The 20,907-nt window shown below is 43.7% G+C and overlaps 1 protein-coding gene and 14 non-coding genes across 18 annotated transcripts; 14 read left to right on the top strand and 1 right to left on the bottom strand.

The window, feature by feature from the left end:
- The first annotated feature begins 120 nt into the window (after positions 1–120).
- Positions 121–192, top strand: trnap-ugg (transfer RNA proline (anticodon UGG)). Its single transcript has one exon. It is a non-coding gene; the product is annotated as a tRNA-Pro (tRNA).
- Positions 193–439: 247 nt separating this feature from the next.
- On the top strand, positions 440–511 carry trnap-ugg (transfer RNA proline (anticodon UGG)). The gene has a single exon. It is a non-coding gene; the product is annotated as a tRNA-Pro (tRNA).
- A 698-nt stretch (positions 512–1,209) lies between these two features.
- trnap-ugg (transfer RNA proline (anticodon UGG)) lies at positions 1,210–1,281 on the top strand. Its single transcript has one exon. It is a non-coding gene; the product is annotated as a tRNA-Pro (tRNA).
- Positions 1,282–1,668: 387 nt separating this feature from the next.
- trnaa-ugc (transfer RNA alanine (anticodon UGC)) lies at positions 1,669–1,740 on the top strand. The gene has a single exon. It is a non-coding gene; the product is annotated as a tRNA-Ala (tRNA).
- A 145-nt stretch (positions 1,741–1,885) lies between these two features.
- On the top strand, positions 1,886–1,957 carry trnap-agg (transfer RNA proline (anticodon AGG)). The gene has a single exon. It is a non-coding gene; the product is annotated as a tRNA-Pro (tRNA).
- Positions 1,958–2,324: 367 nt separating this feature from the next.
- trnap-agg (transfer RNA proline (anticodon AGG)) lies at positions 2,325–2,396 on the top strand. Its single transcript has one exon. It is a non-coding gene; the product is annotated as a tRNA-Pro (tRNA).
- A 248-nt stretch (positions 2,397–2,644) lies between these two features.
- trnap-ugg (transfer RNA proline (anticodon UGG)) lies at positions 2,645–2,716 on the top strand. Its single transcript has one exon. It is a non-coding gene; the product is annotated as a tRNA-Pro (tRNA).
- A 247-nt stretch (positions 2,717–2,963) lies between these two features.
- On the top strand, positions 2,964–3,035 carry trnap-ugg (transfer RNA proline (anticodon UGG)). Its single transcript has one exon. It is a non-coding gene; the product is annotated as a tRNA-Pro (tRNA).
- An 80-nt stretch (positions 3,036–3,115) lies between these two features.
- On the top strand, positions 3,116–3,187 carry trnap-agg (transfer RNA proline (anticodon AGG)). The gene has a single exon. It is a non-coding gene; the product is annotated as a tRNA-Pro (tRNA).
- Positions 3,188–3,435: 248 nt separating this feature from the next.
- Positions 3,436–3,507, top strand: trnap-ugg (transfer RNA proline (anticodon UGG)). The gene has a single exon. It is a non-coding gene; the product is annotated as a tRNA-Pro (tRNA).
- An 80-nt stretch (positions 3,508–3,587) lies between these two features.
- Positions 3,588–3,659, top strand: trnap-agg (transfer RNA proline (anticodon AGG)). The gene has a single exon. It is a non-coding gene; the product is annotated as a tRNA-Pro (tRNA).
- A 248-nt stretch (positions 3,660–3,907) lies between these two features.
- Positions 3,908–3,979, top strand: trnap-cgg (transfer RNA proline (anticodon CGG)). Its single transcript has one exon. It is a non-coding gene; the product is annotated as a tRNA-Pro (tRNA).
- A 391-nt stretch (positions 3,980–4,370) lies between these two features.
- On the top strand, positions 4,371–4,442 carry trnaa-ugc (transfer RNA alanine (anticodon UGC)). Its single transcript has one exon. It is a non-coding gene; the product is annotated as a tRNA-Ala (tRNA).
- Positions 4,443–4,583: 141 nt separating this feature from the next.
- On the top strand, positions 4,584–4,655 carry trnap-agg (transfer RNA proline (anticodon AGG)). The gene has a single exon. It is a non-coding gene; the product is annotated as a tRNA-Pro (tRNA).
- A 3,110-nt stretch (positions 4,656–7,765) lies between these two features.
- On the bottom strand, positions 7,766–13,526 carry LOC142893906 (ORM1-like protein 3). 4 transcript variants are annotated; one of them, XM_076034879.1, is made up of 4 exons: positions 13,231–13,526; positions 12,138–12,336; positions 11,740–11,891; positions 7,766–8,740 (listed from the first exon to the last, which is right to left on the bottom strand). In XM_076034879.1, the coding sequence occupies exons 2-4, from the start codon at positions 12,309–12,311 to the stop codon at positions 8,605–8,607; spliced, it is 462 nt and encodes a 153-aa protein (XP_075890994.1). In that variant the 5' UTR covers positions 12,312–12,336; positions 13,231–13,526; the 3' UTR covers positions 7,766–8,604. The 4 variants fall into 4 exon arrangements, with proteins under 4 accessions (XP_075890994.1, XP_075890993.1, XP_075890996.1 ...); XM_076034878.1 differs by having other exon boundaries at positions 12,138–12,422; positions 13,231–13,525; XM_076034881.1 differs by lacking the exons at positions 7,766–8,740; positions 13,231–13,526 and adding exons at positions 8,930–10,470; positions 10,563–10,680 and having other exon boundaries at positions 12,138–12,540.
- Positions 13,527–20,907: the final 7,381 nt, after the last annotated feature.

Raw genomic sequence — 20,907 nt, 5'->3', positions numbered from 1 at the left:
GGTCCCTCGTTTAAAACCTGGACAAGCCCATTGGTTGCAACTGCTCATTTAAAGTTCTTGCTGTTGTAAATGAAGAATGTATCCCTTCTCCACTGAAAAAGAAACAACAAACATATGTATGGCTCGTTGGTCTAGGGGTATGATTCTCGCTTTGGGTGCGAGAGGTCCCGGGTTCAAATCCCGGATGAGCCCTTTCATTTAAACCGATGATTTGAAACTGTATTTGCGGTAAATGAAGAATTTAATCTGCTCTGATGAAAGAAAGACCACATGTTGCGCTCGCTGGTCTCGGGGTATAAATCTCTCTTCAGGTGGAAGAGGTCCCTCGTTTAAAACCTGGACAAGCCCATTGGTTGCAACTGCTCATTTAAAGTTCTTGCTGTTGTAAATGAAGAATGTATCCCTTCTCCACTGAAAAAGAAACAACAAACATATGTATGGCTCGTTGGTCTAGGGGTATGATTCTCGCTTTGGGTGCGAGAGGCCCCGGGTTCAAATCCCGGACGAGCCCATTCTTTGTAACTGCTCATTTACAGCTCTTGCTGTTCTAAATTAAGAATGTAAGTTCTCCACTGAAAAAGAAACAACAAACATATGTATGGCTCCTTGGTCTTGGGGTATGATTCTCGCTTCGGGTGCGAGAAAGCATCATGTGTTTGACTCGTTGTGCTGGGAGAGACAGGTCAGTTAACATTTCCGACTTCTTTGCTGAAAAATAATTACATCTAGGGCTCGTTGGATTCTTGCTTAGGGTGCGAGAGGTTCTGGGCTCAAATCCCGGACGAGTGCGTTTATTAAAACTGCCTCTTTCGGAGGAGAAACTTTCATCTGTTTGACTCGTGCTAGTCGAGACAGGTCAGGCAACATTCCCCACACACATATAAAAAGCCACATGTCCAGTCAATGAAGTGAAAGTCAAAGATTTTTTCTTTTGATAGTTTGAGCGAGTCTCATTCAATGTAAGAGTACTATATTTAGCTGGCAAAAGAGGTCATCTAGGAATTCATTGATATTTCAAATCTATATATGAGGAAGACCACATGTTGAGCTCGCTGGTCTTGGGGTATAAATCTCTCTTCAGGTGGAAGAGGTCCCTCGTTTAAAACCTGGACAAGCCCATTGGTTGAAACTGCTCATTGAAAGTTCTTGCTATTGTAAATGAAGAATGTATCCCTTCTCCACTGAAAAAGAAACAACAAACATATGTATGGCTCGTTGGTCTAGGGGTATGATTCTCGCTTTGGGTGCGAGAGGTCCCGGGTTCAAATCCCGGATGAGCCCTTTCATTTAAACCGATGATTTGAAACTGTATTTGCGGTAAATGAAGAATTTATATCTGCTCTGATGAAAGAAAGACCACATGTTGCGCTCGCTGGTCTCGGGGTATAAATCTCTCTTCAGGTGGAAGAGGTCCCTTGTTCAAAACCTGGACAAGCCCATTGGTTGAAACTGCCTCTTTCTGAGGAGAAAGCGCAACGCATTTGTTTCTCCTCCTCTGAAAAATGTTCATGTGTTTGACTCGGTTGTGCTAGTGGAGGCAAGTAAGGCAACGTTTCCCATACAGATACGACAGTCCACTCAATGAAGTGAAAGTCATAGATTTTTTTCTTGCGCTAGTTTGAACGAGCTTCATTCAATGTAAGAGTACTATATTTAGCTGGCAAAAGAGGGGATGTAGCTCAGTGGTAGAGCGTGTGCTTTGCATGTACAAGGTCCTGGGTTCAATCCCCAGCATCTCCAGTCTCTGGATGTGTGTTTCTAAAGGTAGCACAGCATTTTGGCTCATTTTTGTCATTCAATGAAAAGCAGCATTCTTTATTTAAAAACCATTGTTGTGATAAGATTAGATATTTTCTCTTCTTTGCTGAAAAATAAGTATGTCTAGGGCTCGTTGGTCTAGGGGTATGATTCTCGCTTAGGGTGCGAGAGGTCCCGGGTTCAAATCCCGGACGAGCCCTTTCATTTAAACCGATGATTTGAAACTGTAGTTGCGGTAAATGAAGAATTTATATCTGCTCTGATGAAAGAAAGACCACATGTTGAGCTCGTTGGTCTCGGGGTATAAGTCTCTTCAGGTGGAAGAGGTCCCTCGTTCAAAACCTGGACAAGCCCATTGGTTGAAACTGCCTCTTTCTGAGGAGAAAGCGCAACGCATTTGTTTCTCCTCCTCTGAAAAACGTTCATGTGTTTGACTTGGTTGTGCTAGTGGAGGCAAGTAAGGCAACGTTTCCCATACAGATACGACAGCCACCTGTCCACTCAATGAAGTGAAAGTCATAGATTTTTTCTTGCGCTAGTTTGAACGAGCTTCATTCAATGTCTAGGGCTCGTTGGTCTAGGGGTATGATTCTCGCTTAGGGTGCGAGAGGTCCCGGGTTCAAATCCCGGACGAGCCCTTTCATTTAAACCGATGATTTGAAACTGTAGTTGCGGTAAATGAAGAATTTATATCTGCTCTGATGAAAGAAAGACCACATGTTGCGCTCGCTGGTCTCGGGGTATAAATCTCTCTTCAGGTGGAAGAGGTCCCTCGTTTAAAACCTGGACAAGCCCATTGGTTGCAACTGCTCATTTAAAGTTCTTGCTGTTGTAAATGAAGAATGTATCCCTTCTCCACTGAAAAAGAAACAACAAACATATGTATGGCTCGTTGGTCTAGGGGTATGATTCTCGCTTTGGGTGCGAGAGGTCCCGGGTTCAAATCCCGGATGAGCCCTTTCATTTAAACCGATGATTTGAAACTGTATTTGCGGTAAATGAAGAATTTAATCTGCTCTGATGAAAGAAAGACCACATGTTGAGCTCGCTGGTCTTGGGGTATAAATCTCTCTTCAGGTGGAAGAGGTCCCTCGTTTAAAACCTGGACAAGCCCATTGGTTGAAACTGCTCATTGAAAGTTCTTGCTGTTGTAAATGAAGAATGTATCCCTTCTCCACTGAAAAAGAAACAACAAACATATGTATGGCTCGTTGGTCTAGGGGTATGATTCTCGCTTTGGGTGCGAGAGGTCCCGGGTTCAAATCCCGGACGAGCCCATTAATAGGAACAGCTTATTCTAAACTTTAGTCTTTGTAACTGAAGATTGTTTTTCACATCTAAAAAGGACCACATCTAGGGCTCGTTGGTCTAGGGGTATGATTCTCGCTTAGGGTGCGAGAGGTCCCGGGTTCAAATCCCGGACGAGCCCTTTCATTTAAACCGATGATTTGAAACTGTAGTTGCGGTAAATGAAGAATTTATATCTGCTCTGATGTTAGAAAGACCACATGTTGCGCTCGCTGGTCTCGGGGTATAAATCTCTCTTCAGGTGGAAGAGGTCCCTCGTTTAAAACCTGGACAAGCCCATTGGTTGAAACTGCTCATTGAAAGTTCTTGCTGTTGTAAATGAAGAATGTATCCCTTCTCCACTGAAAAAGAAACAACAAACATATGTATGGCTCGTTGGTCTAGGGGTATGATTCTCGCTTTGGGTGCGAGAGGTCCCGGGTTCAAATCCCGGACGAGCCCATTAATAGGAACAGCTTATTCTAAACTTTAGTCTTTGTAACTGAAGATTGTTTTTCACATCTAAAAAGGACCACATCTAGGGCTCGTTGGTCTAGGGGTATGATTCTCGCTTAGGGTGCGAGAGGTCCCGGGTTCAAATCCCGGACGAGCCCTTTCATTTAAACCGATGATTTGAAACTGTAGTTGCGGTAAATGAAGAATTTATATCTGCTCTGATGAAAGAAAGACCACATGTTGCGCTCGCTGGTCTCGGGGTATAAATCTCTCTTCAGGTGGAAGAGGTCCCTCGTTTAAAACCTGGACAAGCCCATTGGTTGCAACTGCTCATTTAAAGTTCTTGCTGTTGTAAATGAAGAATGTATCCCTTCTCCACTGAAAAAGAAACAACAAACATATGTATGGCTCGTTGGTCTAGCGGTATGATTCTCGCTTCGGGTGCGAGAGGTCCCGGGTTCAAATCCCGTATGAGCCCTTTCATTTAAACCGATGATTTGAAACTGTATTTGCGGTAAATGAAGAATTTATATCTGCTCTGATGAAAGAAAGACCACATGTTGAGCTCGTTGGTCTCGGGGTATAAGTCTCTTCAGGTGGAAGAGGTCCCTCGTTCAAAACCTGGACAAGCCCATTGGTTGAAACTGCCTCTTTCTGAGGAGAAAGCGCAACGCATTTGTTTCTCCTCCTCTGAAAAACGTTCATGTGTTTGACTTGGTTGTGCTAGTGGAGGCAAGTAAGGCAACGTTTCCCATACAGATACGACAGCCACCTGTCCACTCAATGAAGTGAAAGTCATAGATTTTTTCTTGCGCTAGTTTGAACGAGCTTCATTCAATGTAAGAGTACTATATTTAGCTGGCAAAAGAGGGGATGTAACTCAGTGGTAGAGCGTGTGCTTTGCATGTACAAGGTCCTGGGTTCAATCCCCAGCATCTCCACTCTCTGAATGTGTGTTTTTAAAGGTAGCAGAGCATTTTGGCTCATTTTTGTCATTCATTGAAAAGCAGCATTCTTTCTTTGAAAGCCATTGGCATAAGATTAGATATTTTGTCTTCTTTGCTGAAAAATAATTATGTTTGGGCTCCTTGGTCTAGGGGTATGATTCTCGCTTAGGGTGCGAGAGGCCCCGGGTTCAAATCCCGGACGAGCCCATTCTTTGTAACTGCTCATTTACAGCTCTTGCTGTTCTAAATTAAGAATGTAAGTTCTCCACTGAAAAAGAAACAACAAACATATGTATGGCTCCTTGGTCTTGGGGTATGATTCTCGCTTCGGGTGCGAGAAAGCATCATGTGTTTGACTCGTTGTGCTGGGAGAGACAGGTCAGTTAACATTTCCGACTTCTTTGCTGAAAAATAATTACATCTAGGGCTCGTTGGATTCTTGCTTAGGGTGCGAGAGGTTCTGGGCTCAAATCCCGGACGAGTGCGTTTATTAAAACTGCCTCTTTCGGAGGAGAAACTTTCATCTGTTTGACTCGTGCTAGTCGAGACAGGTCAGGCAACATTCCCCACACACATATAAAAAGCCACATGTCCAGTCAATGAAGTGAAAGTCAAAGATTTTTTCTTTTGATAGTTTGAGCGAGTCTCATTCAATGTAAGAGTACTATATTTAGCTGGCAAAAGAGGTCATCTAGGAATTCATTGATATTTCAAATCTATATATGAGGGTGCTATCGAAGCAGATATATCACTCACAGATCGGTCTGCCAACTTTCTTTAGCAACAGGGACCTTCCCTGTTGCAGGAACCACAGCGTGGTCAGTAGTTTTTGCACCGCGTCTCCTTGTCGCACTGTCCTTTTGTACATGAGGCCTCATGTAATGGTGAAGCACCAGCGCTTCATCCTCACTGGCTATCAAGAACAGGCAGTCCTCCACATAAAAGCAATGCAGAAATCTGCTCTGAACTGCTGCGGCCAGAGCTCCTCCAAATTCAGGACTGAGATTCTTGTGAATGGTTGCAACATATATTCCCTCAACACTGTCTCCTCCCAGTGGTCCATTAACAGTCCAAACCAAAATAGTCTTAATGGCATAGGGTCCATCGTCCACACTGCGGATGACTTGTAGTGGCTCCAGTGTCTTTGGTATGTTTGTTCCAATCAACAGCTCAACTTCAGGATCAATCTCAGGTAAGTAAACATCTCCCAAATGAGGCCACCTCTGAAGATCACTTTGACATGGAATTTTTCCCTTATTTACAGGCATACCCTCCTGGGTATAGATGTTGGGCAAATCACAGTATGTCTACCCATCTAGGCCAGCGACCTCCAATCCTGTGATCACATAGCGAGTAACAACCTTCTCTTGACCCATTATCCGCAAAAGAATTTGTGTTCTCTTTCCCGAGGGGTTTAACTTGTTCATTAGGTTAACTGTGCAGAAAACAGCTGTCCTGCCCTGACCGAAAAAGGCATTAAGTATCCACTGGATGATAACTTTTTTTGGATTTAATCTGTACTGGTATTATTTGAAGTTTGCAGTCACCACCACCAGCCCCAGGAAGCCCACTGCAGTGCCTAATTCTCCTTGTAATGCTGGCTCCTTTCCTTTTGAGTGGATGTGAAGCATTGTGGGGTGGTTCAAACTACACACTTTTCATGAGAGGCGCTTTCGACAGTCCTATGTGTGTCCTTTGGCTGTCTGTGTCCTATACACAAACAGCCAAAGCATACACCCTTTTATCTTAAAAAGGTGAGCTTCTCAGCATGAGTCCTTTCTCCAGTTGAGGGCAAAACTCCACAGTGTGTCCACCCTCAAAAAAACGGACAGACTTTCTTGGCTGATGAAATTGTGTCTAGGTGGTCAACTGGATGTGATTCTGTGTTAACCAGGAACTTTCTCAAGATGATGGAGAGGTCTGCGGAGTCGTGGCAGGTGTAGAGTCTGCAGCATCATAAACAGCAGGACTCAAGTAGCTGGGGAGTTTTGGTGCTGAAGGTATTAAAATCATTGTTTTTTTTATTGTGTTGAAAAGTTGACATGATGCATTATTAACACAGATTACTTTCATTTGTATTTTTTTAAACTTGGTCACTACCTATTGCGACTGTCATTTTTATATTCATATCTCACCTGTAACCGTTTCACACCGTTTTATCATTGTGGTGGGTAGTAAAGGCCCAAACTTCTTGTCCCTCTCGTCATGTATTCCACGGTTCTGTCTCTTCCATCTCACATCCACTCACATACCTGTACTCACCGTCAGTCCCGGTTCGGCTCCATTGCTCCTGTGCGGAAGTGCGTGCCACGTTTTGTTTGTAATATCATTTTGTAAATGACTGTACAAAGGTGAAGTGTTTATTTGTATGTAATATTTTGAGTGTTTAGAGAGCATTATTTTTGTTTATTTAATGGTGTATTTATTTCTGTTGTAACGGCACTGGTGAACCATTAGGGGTTTTGATGTTCCCTTCCTTAGTGGTTTGCCCCAATTGTCTTTAGGGGGCTGCCATATAAAAGAAGCCCATTCAGCTCCCTGGAGGTGGGCAGAGAAGTGGAGACCACCAGCTTGTTATGAAGCTAAGTTACCTGCCAGGTTGTATTTGTTTTATTGCCTTGTATGTTTTTTTCTTTGGATAAAATCAAAAGGCTTATTTTTCTGGCACCCAGCGCTTCCCTGCCTCATGGTTTAACCTCTGCTACCTGAGGCAGGTCTGCCCTGAACTCCATTTACTTGGGGAGGCCGCGTCAATCCCCTACAAGTGCAAAGACCCTCAATACAAGAGATATGCCAGGATTTCCTCAGTAAAGTCTGAAGAGACTGTCTAACATGTTTTTGATATGTTTCTATTGCCTTGGGTGTTGCTGTGTGTAGCTGTGATAGAAAACCTCCATCTCTGTTTGAATGACGTCTATGGATGTCAGGTGTGTGAGTTCATCACTGGCGCTACGAAAATGGCCCGATCAGGGATGAATCATCTTCATAATTTTAATGGCGGACATAAATTAGAGTTTTACATGTCCACTGACGATGAATCTTTTATCACCTTTAATAATTTCTACACAAAATGCTGTATAATCATCCTGAAAACTGAAAAGCAACCTGAGCGGTTCCCTTTGTTCATTTGTCTCCTCTCCATCCACGCCATCATACATACGCAGTACTTCCACTGCCCTTGAGTAATTTACTTTGTCCATGGTGATGACTTGTATTCCCTTGAATTTATATTAAGCATCAGCCTAATCAAAAATAAAGGAAATAATTAATAAAATAAAAATGTGAGAAAACAGTAAAAGGAGAAAATATTTATTATATTATTTTATTTGATTGCTTTTTTTTATATTTTGCAATCATCTCCAGCTGTTTCAGGTTTTCTAAAAAAAAAAATAAAAAAAAATAAAAATTTTCGTCTAACAAGCGATGTAACCAGCATGTTGCAGGAAAGAAATAAAGATGCAATGGTGCAACAACGAGTGCTTTAAGAAGGTCTTGAGTGTAAAGTGCCACACATTCCCCAGCTCTTACTGCAGAACTGTTCGGGTTCAACTGTATCAGTTAGCTGCTCTTGCACTGGTTTTCATTTCTACACCAGGGTCTGATGGCGTTCAGCTACACAAAGTGGAAAAAAGCAGTCCAAGTATGGAAATTGTCAGATAAAATAAGAACAGCTCAACTTCCCCAACGTCGCTCCTCCACCCCCAGAGGCTAAATATAAAACCTTTGTTGTTCCTTGTGTCAGGCCTCTGCTGCAGATCTCAGGTCCCTCAACATTTCATTAGAGGAGTCTGACCCAAGCCTCACAGGAGTAGAGCTGAATAAATGTGGTGGAGTATCATTAAGTACAAAAGAGCTCCATACAAAAACGTTCCTCTCCGCCTGACACCTGTTCCTCTGCTAAAGTTGTGACTCCCACAGCAGGGTCCATTTCTTCCATGTCTCTGGGAAATCTGTGAGACCAAGAAAAGTCAGTCCCTACAGTACCTATGTAGAACCTACTTTGTGTTTCCTAGAGTTTGGTACTAGGGCAATGTCAGCAGCAGGCTTCACTTAGTGAACAGCTCCTCGGACTGGTGAACCCCTGGTGGATCCAAATCACAGAAAGTCCAGGGCTCCTCCAAGACCTTGTGAAAAGAGCCCACCTCTTCCAGTGCTGTCAGTACTTATTAATACCAAAGATCCGCACACCGTGTAGCTGTGGCAGCTTGGGGATGAGTACAGTGAGCAGGGAAAGAGTGTTGAGCAGAAAATGGATCCTGTTGTATTTGGTGTAGAAGCTGGTGAGGATATACCTGAAGGTAGGAGGTAGACAAAAGGAAAAACGGTCTCAATCTGTGAATCTAAAATAATAGAAATAATAGTACATACAGCGGGGAGAAGAAATAATTGGCAGCTACCGATTCTGGAAGTTGTCCCACATAAAAAAGATGAGAGAGGTCTGTAAATGTTCATCATAGGTACACTTCAACTGTGAGAGACAGAATGTAAAAAGATAAGATCCAAGAAATCACTTTGTAGGCTTTCAAAGGATTTATTTGTACAATGGTGCAGGAAATAAGTATTTGATCAATAACAAAAGTTCACCTCAAAACTTGAAATGTAAACCTCAATACTTGGTTGACAATGACAGAGGTGAAACGTTTCCCGAGGTCTTCACCAGGGGCCACATGTACAAAAAAGTATGTGCCGTTCATCCTAAAATCTGACATACGTTCAAATCCAGAAAATTACGTTTGTCCAAAAAATCTGGATGTTGAAAACGTTGCAAACGCACAAATCCACGCACATTTCCTTTGTACATCCCGATCATCGTAGAACTGAGCGTAAACAAGCATGCATCCCGCTCCTCCCTTGGAACGCCACCATATACCATATGCATATTTATCAAAATAAACTTTGCAGCTTGGAATTTCTTTCATTCTGCAATCGATCTCAGCATGAAAAAGAAAAACTTCACCGACTCTAACCTGGAAACACTTCGAAATGAAGTAGAAACTCAGAATGATATGTAAATATCTCCGCGACAGACCAAGCTAATTAATGGGCTTAATCATATCTCTCTTCAGTCATCAGCCTTCGTGTCATCAGCCACGTCTTCCAAAGGAAGCCATGGTCACTCCAGGTCGATTAAATAAAAGTGTATTAGAAACGACATCATGTGCAAAATGTATTATTGGCTTCCATTGAGTCATTTTACACATCACCAACATGGATCGTACTAGAAATGCCACAGAGCGCCGGCGAAAATCAGTCACAGTCAAGTCACTTTTTGTACATCTGAACGGGAACATTGAAACAGACGTACACAATGTTGGCCAACATTTTCTCAAGAGCTGTGATGTTTAGGGGTTGTTGCTGGGCAACATGGATTTTTAACTCCCTTCAAAGATTTTTTATTGGATTGAGGTCTGGAGACTAACTAGGCCACTCCAGAACCTTGAAATGCTTTTTATGTAGCCACGCTTTCGTTGCCCGGGCGGTGTGTTTGGGATCATTTGTCATACTGGAAGATCCAGCCATGTTTAATCTTCAATGCTCTCACTGATTGAAGGAGGTGTTTGCCCGAAATCTCACAATACATGGCCCATTCATCCTTTCCTTAATACGGTTCAGTCGTCCAGTCCCCTTTACAGAAAAGCAGTCCCAAAGCATAATGTTTCCACCTCCATGCTTCATAGTTGGTATGGTGTTCTTGGGATGCAACTCAGCATTTTATTCCCTCCCAACACGGCGAGTGGCGTTTATACCAAAGAGTTCCATTTTGGTCTCACCTGGCCACATGACATTCTCCCAGTCCTCCTCTGGATCATCCAGATGGTCTCTGGCAAACTTTGGACGGGCCTGGCCGCCTGGATATGTGCTGGCTTAAGCAGGGGGACCTTTTGAGCACTAGTTTGTTACTAATAGTAATCTTTGTTACTGTGGTCCCTCCTCTCTTCAGGTCATTGACGAGTTCCTCCCATGTAGTTCTGGGCTGTTTCCTCACCGTTCTTAAGATCATTTAGACCGCACAAGGTGAGATCTTGCATGGAGCCCCAGGATGAGTGAGATTGTCAGAGATCTTGTATTTATTCAATTTTCTAATAATTGCTCCAACAGTTGGTCTCTTCTCACCAAGCTGCTTGCCTATTGTAGATTGGCTCATCCCAGTCTTGTGCAGGTGCACAATCTTGTCCCTGGTGTGCTGAGACAGCTCCTTGTTCTTGGCCATGATGAAGCGGTTGCAGTCTGACTGTGTAAGGGCGTGTAAGGGGGTGGACAAGTGTCTTTAATACAGGTAACGAGGGGAGGATAGAAGACCTTCTGAATGAAGAAGAAACAGGTCTACGAGGGCCAGAATTCTTGGTTGTTTGTAGGCGCTAAATACTTATTTTCTGCACCACTATACAAATAAATTCTTTGAAACTCATACAATGTGATTTCCTGGATTTTTTTTTTTTAATTCTGTCTCTCCCAGTTGAAGTGTACCTATGATGAACATTTACAGACTTCTCATCTTTTTAAGTGAATTTTTAAGCAGAATTGGTGGCTGCCAAATACTTTTTTGCCCCACTGTCCTTCCTCATCACTGATGACCAAAGCGACCAGAAGCTACTTTTTCAAAAATGTCACTAATCTTTATTGATACTCACACAAAGAGCTCAATTATATTGAATCAGTCTAAACAATAAGCCAAAAATTATTTTGCAAGCAAGCTTGCATACTAGCCAACAATTTTAATAACTCGATAATTAGTCAAATTTTCCTTCAGGGAGGCCATGCCAAATGAGAAAAATGTTTAATAAACTACTGACATTATAAAAGGAAGATAAATTAGTTGCTACATAAGTGTGAATAAAGATACACACACACGTTTGCACATATAGAAAGTAATGCCTGCGTCAGCAACTCTGCAGGACTTATACAGAGTACTGCACAGCAGACATCTGTATTCAGTAGTGTAGCGTGCACGTGCAAAAACTGCTCTCAAGAAAATGTTCAGCACTGAGCTGTGAAATCAAGCTCCAGAGACCAAAGAGCTTAATACCTGCAGAACTTCGCTGACTAATAAGGACATGAAAAAAGCAGTAATGAGGGCAGCGAGGGCCCCTGATAAAGTTTAAGCTCCGCTAATATGCGAGCATCAACGACAGACGCTGAGTAGAAGTAGCAAAAGGTTTCAGCATGTCGCTTTGCCAAAAATGACAACATTCACTCTGTCACGTTCTACTCTTACTTGTTTCTTTGTGTGCACGTGGATGTGCTCAACCTTTGCAGAGAGCCGAATGTTCGTTCGTGGCGAGACACTTACAGCACAATAGGTGTGATGGTGAGGAACTTCCTCGAGGCGGTGAACTGCACTCCGTAGTCCATCTGCTCCCAGTGCGTGAGCAGCCGGGCCTTGCCCTGGTCCGGCGTCTCGAACGGCGTGCCTTTGACCGTGTGCAGGAGCAGGTACATGCACTGCCAAAAGCAAGAGGGCGGAAGGTGTGAGCCTCCAACATCAAGCAGGACAGGTAGAGCACCAAAAAAGAAGCTTCCTCATAGATACAACTAAAATATTTGAAGTGTAGGAAATGCCTCACGACTGTATTAAGACACATCAGTGGACTTTTCCTTGATAACTGGGGCTAAAAAATTATCACAATTTCAGACGAAAATAGTATTTTCCTGCTGCTGCCAGCTTTTAGCACCTCCTGCTGCACTGACCAAATTGTGGATGAGGTTGGTGAGGGTCCAGACCACGGGCACGCTGGCGAAGGGGATGCTGAGCAGGATGACGTGCAGCAGGCCGATGCCCAGGATGTAGGACAGCCACATCCCTCTGCTGTTCATCACTCGTGTGTTGGGGTTCACCTCGCTGTGTGCCGTACCCACGTTCATGATGCACAGGGACGTCTCCAATATCCTCCAAAACAACCAGGTCAGCTTTTGTTGAAAGTGAGGTCAGAGCCTCTCTGATGGTGTGTTTATTACCTGCAGAACATTACAAGACTTTTTGGCCCCCAGTTATTTGTTCACATGACACAATGACAATGGGAAAAAATCAGGGCAGATCATCAGAATGTCATCATAGAATATCTGTAATGTCATAGTGATCAAATGTGGCCACAATGCTCCCCCCCCCCCCCAAAAAAAAAAAAAAACTGTTTTGACAACAGTACACCTTTGAATTAAGATGCAGTTTGTCTGTTCAAATATTGGATAACTGCCCCTTTTAAAAAGAGTGAATCTCCTCACACACAGGACAATGGAACAGGATTATTGTGGTACTTATAATGCTTACTATAAAACTTTATATAGTAAGTTTATTTTCATAGTTTTCCACAAGCCTATATATTGCAAATGTATCATGAGATTAAGTTTCTGAAATTATGTTTTGTTTTTTTGTTGTTCTTTGTTTTTTAGTTTTGGTATGTGCCATAAAATGAAATATTTCTTAAGGCGCCCCTGATATACATACTGCAGTTTCCATCATCGTCCACCACTGATAAGACGCGCTCTACGGCGACTTTAACGGACACCTGCCAGCCAATCAGAAGCCAACATTGTCCTGGGGCCATGGTATCAACGGAACACGGGTTAAATTAGAAATTAGCTTATTTGTAAGACAGAGTCAAGTCACAGGGCGAGTTGGGACACAGAAAGTCAGTGGAAACAACGAGTGAGCCCCCAAACTAAAGCGGTAACAAGATTATGCATAACGTAAGACTCCTCTGTGAGTTCCTCCGCACAGCCGCAGCCAATAAAGTTCATGTGATAGATTTCAGCAATAACAGAGAAAGACAGAAAAAATACTCACTGCAGTCAAAAGTGGTTTTAACTCCAGCGTTGGGAGTCCGTTATCAGTTTCGTTGTTGCTGTTATTGTTTCACTCACTGATTGATGGCCTCAATAATGCAATTGTTATATTTATTGGACCACCGGCGACATTCTGTTCTTTCGGTCACACTTCCGGTGTCTTCCCGGAGCTCCCGGCGTGCTGCTGAGTGCCGCGGCCGGCTCCCGGTTTCACGAAAAGCCGAGACACGGACACTTTTCCTCCGTCCTCACAGACAACAGCTGGTGACAACACGGCACACTTCGTGATGTAACGTCACCGCTATTCGCTTCCACGCCCCCCTCCACTGTTGCGCTCCCCTGCAATTGGCCGCCGGTTGTCACGTGGCATCAAACTGACCTATAGCTATGGAATGCGTTGAAAGGCCGAGTAGGACGCCCACTTTTGACGTCAGAGCGGAGGGGGTTCAGGGTCAGGATATTTCAGGATATTGGAAAATATTAGACACTTTTAAAACCCTGAATGGAAAAATGCTAACAATTATCAAAGATATAATATTATTTTTTTCCCCCTATTTTCATTTGGATCTTTTTTACAACAAAAAGAGCATTAACACAAAAATGTGTACATATAAAAATGATTTTGATTTTGTAAGACCTACAGTATTTATCATAATATATCATATAAGTAGGAATTTATTATAATATCTATAGTAATATTGTAATATAATATCTATTCAGACTTCACTTCAATCCATTTATGCCAGATAAAATGTAAGTGGAAGATATTTCTGAAGGTCTTATTGATTGTGAATTAGCAACATGGTGCTTTCATATATATATATATATATATATATATATATATATATATATATATATATATATATATATATGTTGTGTTTGTGGACAAAGTCTATGCATGTAATGTGCCATTGCTTGGGTAAGTGCTTCTGTTTGCGTGTTTAATGTTTCTGTTGTTCTAAAATACAAACAAATGCCCGCAATACATCATTTTGTATCGTAAAGTATTGCATCATACCATATTGCATTTTATCATATCATAAATAAGAATGTTCTTAAATTTAAAAACAGGAGTAAAAAAGAAAAGAGATGTTTAAGGAGATTTCAATCCACTTTTTAGACCCTTTTTCGTTAAATGTTTGTCATTTCTTCGGTCATGACTTGACTCCAGTTAGTGTTTTTGAGCTAATTACATAGGAGTCCCCTCTTGGCCCAAAAGTGAGAAATGGTCCATGCTGGAGGTGACAAAGCATGAGTGATGGGTTGGAATCTTTTGTCCAAAAATCATTACCAGTATCACCTTCTTCGTCCAGACACAACCTGTACTACTAATTCAGACACAGAGGAGCTTCAGGCTAATAGGGTTCTCTGTATTTTACTGACATGCAATGTTACGTGATACCCGCAGTCTGTGAGGGTGAGTCTGCGATGAGTGGCAAGAAACAGGTTTGGCAGTCTGAGCGTGGACTCCCTTACATGCTTCTATAACCTCAGGTGCTGTAGCTGTTATACAAATGTAAACCTCCACCTCTGTTTAAATGATTACTATGGATGTCAGGTGTGCGAGTTCATCACTGGCGGCGCTACAACAATGGCCCGATCAGGGACAAATCAAGTCATCTTCACATTTTTAATGGCAGGCCATTATTAGTTTTAAAGTACACTAATAATGAATATATACATATACATGTACACACACACACACACACACACACACACACACACACACACACACACACATATATATATATATTTATATATCTATATATATATATATATATATATATATATATATATATATATATATAATATATATATATATATATATATATATATATATATATATATATATATATATATATATATATATACACAAAAGACACAAGAACTGCTATCAGTAGTCTCTCTGATTGTGGTTTTAAATACCACATCTTTAATACAAGAAATAATAATAATTCTACCATACCTTTGAGTGAAAACAATTTTATTCAGATTTTTGCAGCTCTATTTTATCAAGATTAAAAGTCCAAATATGCAGAATTTAAGGTTATTTATTATAATAGAATGTATGGTTTTACTTAAGGCAAACACACATTTTTTTCTGTTTTAATTTTCGATTACTTCGTATGTTTACATATTTACAATTATATTTACAAAAACTTACAATTTATATTTAAACTATTTTTGCAATATTTTGCCACCGAATATCTGTTGGCTAGCATGGACCTGCTCGGGATTCCTTAGTTCTACTGTATGTGCTCTACTTCGAGTTCCCTGGCGAAAAGGAACCTTATTATTATAAATCACCAGCAGATGTCAGCATTGCTAAACTTTGTGGCGGCTTCTCTCATTCTAGGGCCTTTCCATTCAGTCAAGTTCCTGAACCGACTTTCAATAACGTATATATATGAACAAAAACATGTATCTATAAAATAATTTCACATTTCAAGTCCCATAGTCATTTATTCGGCGTTTTGTGTGTGTGTGTGTGTGTGTGTGTGTGTGTGTGTGTGTGTGTGTGTGTGTGTGTGTGTGTTATACTGTTGTCACCAGCAGAGGGCTATGTGAGACCCTACAGTTAATAATATCACAGTTGATAATGATTCATATTTGACTAATGAGTTGTAATGAATCAATATCTATTACCAAAACTGACAAAGGTCTGCCACCAAGTGTACAATCTAATCATCAGACAGAACCACGGACCTCCAATTAACCGCTGTCACATTTGCTCACAAAATATCTGATGCTCTTTGATTTGAAGACGTCTCAGCTTTCATCCCAAATTTTCTTCACTTTTCAAGCGCAGTTGCCTGCAAATCAACCCTCTAAGATTACAGTGACTCGGAAAAGTCGGTCTTCGGAGGCATATCCAATGCTGCCTCTTAATACAGGCATGCTAAGTTAAGCATAATTTACTGAAAAATTGGATTGAAAGAGCTCAAAGCTGGTAGGATTAGAAAACAGGGAAATAGATTCAGACAAATGGTTTTGTAATAAATCTCCTCTGGTTATCTGGCTTCAGCCCGTTGCTGGATGCGACGCAGAAAGACACTATTGGGGCAGGGTTTTTTTTTTTTTTCCTTCTTCTTCTTCTTCTTCCTCCCCAAAAGAGACGCGGACTTGTGACCCGGGTCGGCTCAGATGATGGCCTCGCTGGAAAAGGCTGACGCAGGGAGTCCATTATTGCCCCTAGAGGAAGCTGAGGATTAGGACACCAAAGAATTTCAATAAAAGAAGTGTCTGTTTGGGGGTCGGGGAGGGGGAGCGGGATGGTGGTGGCGGCGGTGGGGTTCCCCCCTACCTCATTGTCCCAGCGGTGATTGAGAGCGGGAGGAGGAGAGTGGGACGGCATTGTGCTTGTAGCCCCTCTGGAGAAGGTGCTTATTAGGGGGGCTGACGGCGGAGGGCTTGAGGGATGGCGAGGCTGTTGACTCTTCATCTTGTGTGAACAAAGTCTCTGGCACGTCGGCCCCTTTCAGTTCCCTCTGTTCCTGGACCTCCTTGTTTACGAGTGCCATGAATTCTGTGTCCCTCCCCGATGCCCCCACCCCCATCCCCCCGCCATGTACCCCCTCCGACTCTAACCTGCGCCAACGCCTCCGCCGCTGTCGCCACACATTGTGGGGGCTTAAGTGCCCTTTAATTAGGGCCGCCTCAGTGTACGGCTGAAGGCCGCTGACTGTGAGAGGATCAGTCCCGCCTCCCACCCACCGCCTATGGATTGAAGTGTTTGCTGCTCTAATGAAAAAGCTTTATGCTGGGGGGGGGGGCTTTATCTCCCTGTGCATACAATAAAAAAAAGGCCCCACAAATGTGTTGATATTATCCGGAACACGTTGCCCATTTCCAGGACACGTCGACGCGCTGCGCGAGGACTCGGAGGTGCAGCAGCGACCGTCCTCCGAGTGCGCTCACAACCCCCCACCCGCCCGCCACCCCCACCCCTCTGGTTAAACATGATGCACGTCCTGCACAGACGCAGCGCACCAGGAACCCATTAAAAACTATCTGGTGTGAATTAATAAGGCACGACTGCTTCACTGACGGGGGGTCACTGCAGTGCCAGAGATGATGCGGCGCAGCGTGAGTCTGTGCAAAAACATTCCCATCGACCTCAGAGGCGTCCAAAGGCTCTGGCACCCGTTCACGGGCCACGTTTCACGATCATGGTGAAAATTCAAAACCTCAGCGTTTCATCAGAATGGAAGAGAGGCACAGACTGACCCCGTCGGGAAACAAATCATTTTTTTAATTTTTTTTTAAACGGCCGCCCGCCGTGTGAAAAAGTCTCGACTCCAATGTGGGGGCCAAGGGAGGAAACAAACATGGGGGCAGAGTAGAATAAAGTGGAAGTAAGGGAGGAATGAGCCACTGAGAAGAATGAACAATGAAAGAAGTTTGTGAAAAAAGAAAAAAGGGTGGGGGGGCGAGGCGTGTCCGGGAACTTTTTCTGTTGCAGTCTGCTGTGTGTTGATACCCTCCTAATCCCGGTTTTATTAGCTGTCTGTGTCCGGCCGCGATGCTCAGATTGAGGAGGGAGGGCCAGAGGAGGGGCGGACGGGGCGAACACATGTCCTCCTTTGTGGCAATGTGCTGTTTAGGCCCTGAGAAAAAGAGCTGGACCTGGTTACAGCCTTTCTCAGGTTACCATAGAAACGGGCTCTGCAGGGGACCTTTCCCCCCCACCCCCCCACACCACCTCTATGATGATGTGTACGTACTGATGCTAGGTCTTCCTCGGCACAACTCCACCGTGGTCATTGTGAGTTTTACCTCAACATCATCTTGTTGCAACTGTTGCAACTTCCACCTGGGATAAAATAAAAAAATGAAAAAGCGAAACAACGCGGTTCCACCCCTGACTGAATCTGCTCGTAAATGACGGCGCTGTCACTTCCACCGCCGTCCAAATTCCAGGATGCTGAGCTCTGCGGTTTTCGCATTGGTGCCGTGACACGCAACAAGGTCGGTGATGGGAAACAGACCCTGCCTGACTGTCAGCGCTGCGGTGACACACGGCGACGACTCAAAACATCAGGAGGTCGTCCTCACTGAGAGGAGGGGGGGGGCTTGCAGCAGACTCCCCTTGCCTCTGCTGCCGTTTTTAACAAACACGTCTATCAATTATTGTCCCATTGAGGGGACGAACCCCAGTGCCGCTCTTCCTCCAGCTCCTCCTCTGTTGCTTTCAAGCCGGGCCGGTAGATCGAGCACTGCTCAATCACTGCCTGTTGCCCTGCCGCCCTTTGTTATGGAGGGAGGGATGAAACAGCAGTGCTGGGCGATCTGTGAGTGGAGGAGGGTGTTTGTTGGCGAACCACCGCTGACCTCCAGACTGTGGCTCACTCGGAGCTCCTGCAGAGCGACCTTCCAGCCCCAGCTCCCCACCCCAGTCCACCGGGCTCGCTCATGCCCTGGAGGTGGCAGAAGGGGGACAACAGGGTCCCCGAGGCGGCGCATTGTCAGAGGCAACTGAGATATTCTGCTCGCACAAAAATGCTGCTGCCCTACTGAAAACACAACTATAGTCAAACAATAGAATGAGCTGGACAGACGCAATCCACGTAAAATTTAGTGTTCCTGACGTGTCAGTGAAAAGTCCATCCTTTACTTCTCCTCCTTGCTCCACTGTTTTAGACCCGTCTGTTTAAGCAGGAACTCCTGGAAATCAGCCCTGTGTGATGTCAGAGAGGCAACGCATACCTCTGCCGGGTTAGTGACAATGCTCCTGGCCAGGCATTCTCCTGCCCTTGATACGTGGAAAGTACCGCAAAACATCAGTTTTATCTGGAATCTAAAATGCCTTTTTAAGCAGGAGGGTGTAAACAGAAGGCTAAATGAGGGCTGTTCGCTGTGGGTTTTTAATTTTATGTTACAGTGAAATTTACAGCCAGATTAGATTTAAATAATATAAGATAGATAGCTCGATAGATAGATAGATAGATAGATAGATAGCTAGATAGATAGATAGATAGATAGATAGATAGATAGATAGCAATAACTATGCACTAAATTACTCCACAATAAACAATTAAATTCTCTCTCCCACTTTGTGTTCCTACATTTTCAAATCTTAACACATTTCGTAATGTGCCACTGAACCTATTATGACCCTCTCCGACTTGGAGACATATTTCCTGCAGGCTGGTTTCCATATGGCTGCACATGCTTAGTCTGCTGAGAGGACTATCAAGTAATCCATCTGCTTCAGTGACTATTAGTCACCCGTTAGCGTGCGCTGTTCGTGCATTTTTAATAAGCAGGTTTTAAATAATTGGATGCTTTAATGGTACGAAGTGCGAATTCTCCTGAGAAGACACAGTTCAGACACAGAGTTAACAACAGGGGAGGCGCTTTGGCTGAACACTGTGGGTTGGCAGGGTTACCTCTTTTGTTTAGATTTTTTTTTTTTTTTAAGATAATCACAATAAGCAGAAAAATGTAAAATCAATAAAAATGGTTAAGTCAATACCTCCAACACACACACACACACACACACACACACACACACACACACACACACACACACCCGTCCCATAGCTGCTGGCCTCACCCACCCAGGCTTTAGAATGACAATGGTATAGATGTAAAACGTGTTGCCCTTGGGCTGCCACAGCACCTAACGCCTGCATGCCTGGCCACTGCCGCACTTTATGGCTTTATTGCACCCACTTTTATGTGACCCCCCACCCAGACAGGCACAACAATTTAGAAAATTCACTGTTAGCGGTGCGTGTGTTGACGTGCGTGTGCGAACTGCATGCAAGGACATCTCCTTCGCTGCTTTCCTGAATTGAAACGTGTGTCGCGAGGTGACCGGGCCTTCACAGCTCCTGAACTTTGGAATTCCCTGCCAGAGGACGTCATACTGGCAAATTCTGTCTGTGTCTGTTTGTTTTGCTGTTTTGTTGCTTGTTTTTTGTACTCATTTTCATTTAACTCTAGTTTTGAAAGGACCATTGGGAATAAAACCTACTGTTATTGCAATTAGAGCAGAGCAGTGGTAAGCACCGTGACCTCACAGCGAGAAGACAATTGGGAAAATCTTCCTGTGTGGAGTTTGCATGTTCTTGCTGCGTGTGTCTGCGTGGGTTCTCTCCGGCTCGTCCGGCTTACTCCCACAGTCCAAAGACGTGCACGTTGAGCTAATTGGCAACTCGAAATTGTCCGTAGGTGTGAGTGTGATTTGTCCAGGATGGAGCCCCGCCTTTGCCCTGCCACAGCTGGGATTGGCTTCATTGCAGGAGAAGAGTAGACGGATCAGGGATGGATAGATTATGATTGGAAGTATTATATTATAATTAACTGTTATTAATTAGCCTGCACACAACCCTCCAAAATCTGAGTGTGTTTAAGTCCTCTTACATCCCTGCAGCAGCCACCCTGGGGATTTGTGTGTGTGTGTGTGTGTGTGTGTGTGTGTGAGTGTGTGTGTGTGTGTGTGTGTGTGTGTGTGTGCGCGCGTACGCAACCAGGATCCCGGATGAAACAAGTTGAGTAACTTGGCTCTACCTTTTTCATGTCCTGTCTCCTCCCTCCTCCTTCTCCTCCTCCTCCTCCTCCTCCTCCTCCTCCTCCTCCTCTTCCTCCTCCTCCTCTTCGTCCTCCTCCTCCTCCTTCTTCTTTTTCTTCTCCTCACTCTTCCCTTTCTCTCCACACTACTAGGGAGGGGGGA

Source organism: Nelusetta ayraudi, unplaced genomic scaffold (assembly GCF_046127955.1).
Source record: "Nelusetta ayraudi isolate G7.1 ecotype Tasmania unplaced genomic scaffold, CSIRO-AGI_Nayr_v1 ptg000042l, whole genome shotgun sequence".
NCBI classification, from domain to species: Eukaryota; Metazoa; Chordata; class Actinopteri; order Tetraodontiformes; family Monacanthidae; genus Nelusetta; species Nelusetta ayraudi.
Note: the sequence above shows the minus strand (reverse complement) of the source record. Positions and strands in the feature narration are given on the sequence as shown.

Excerpts from the sequence above, each read along its gene's own strand:
- LOC142893906 (XM_076034879.1), bottom strand. The coding sequence starts at position 12,311 with ATGAACGTGGGTACGGCACACAGCGAGGTGAACCCCAACACACGAGTG. Across the intron at positions 11,892-12,137 it reads CCAACCTCATCCACAATTTG|TGCATGTACCTGCTCCTGCA; the intron begins GTCAGTGCAGCA and ends TGCTTTTGGCAG. Across the intron at positions 8,741-11,739 it reads ACCATCACACCTATTGTGCT|GTATATCCTCACCAGCTTCT; the intron begins GTAAGTGTCTCG and ends TCCTACCTTCAG.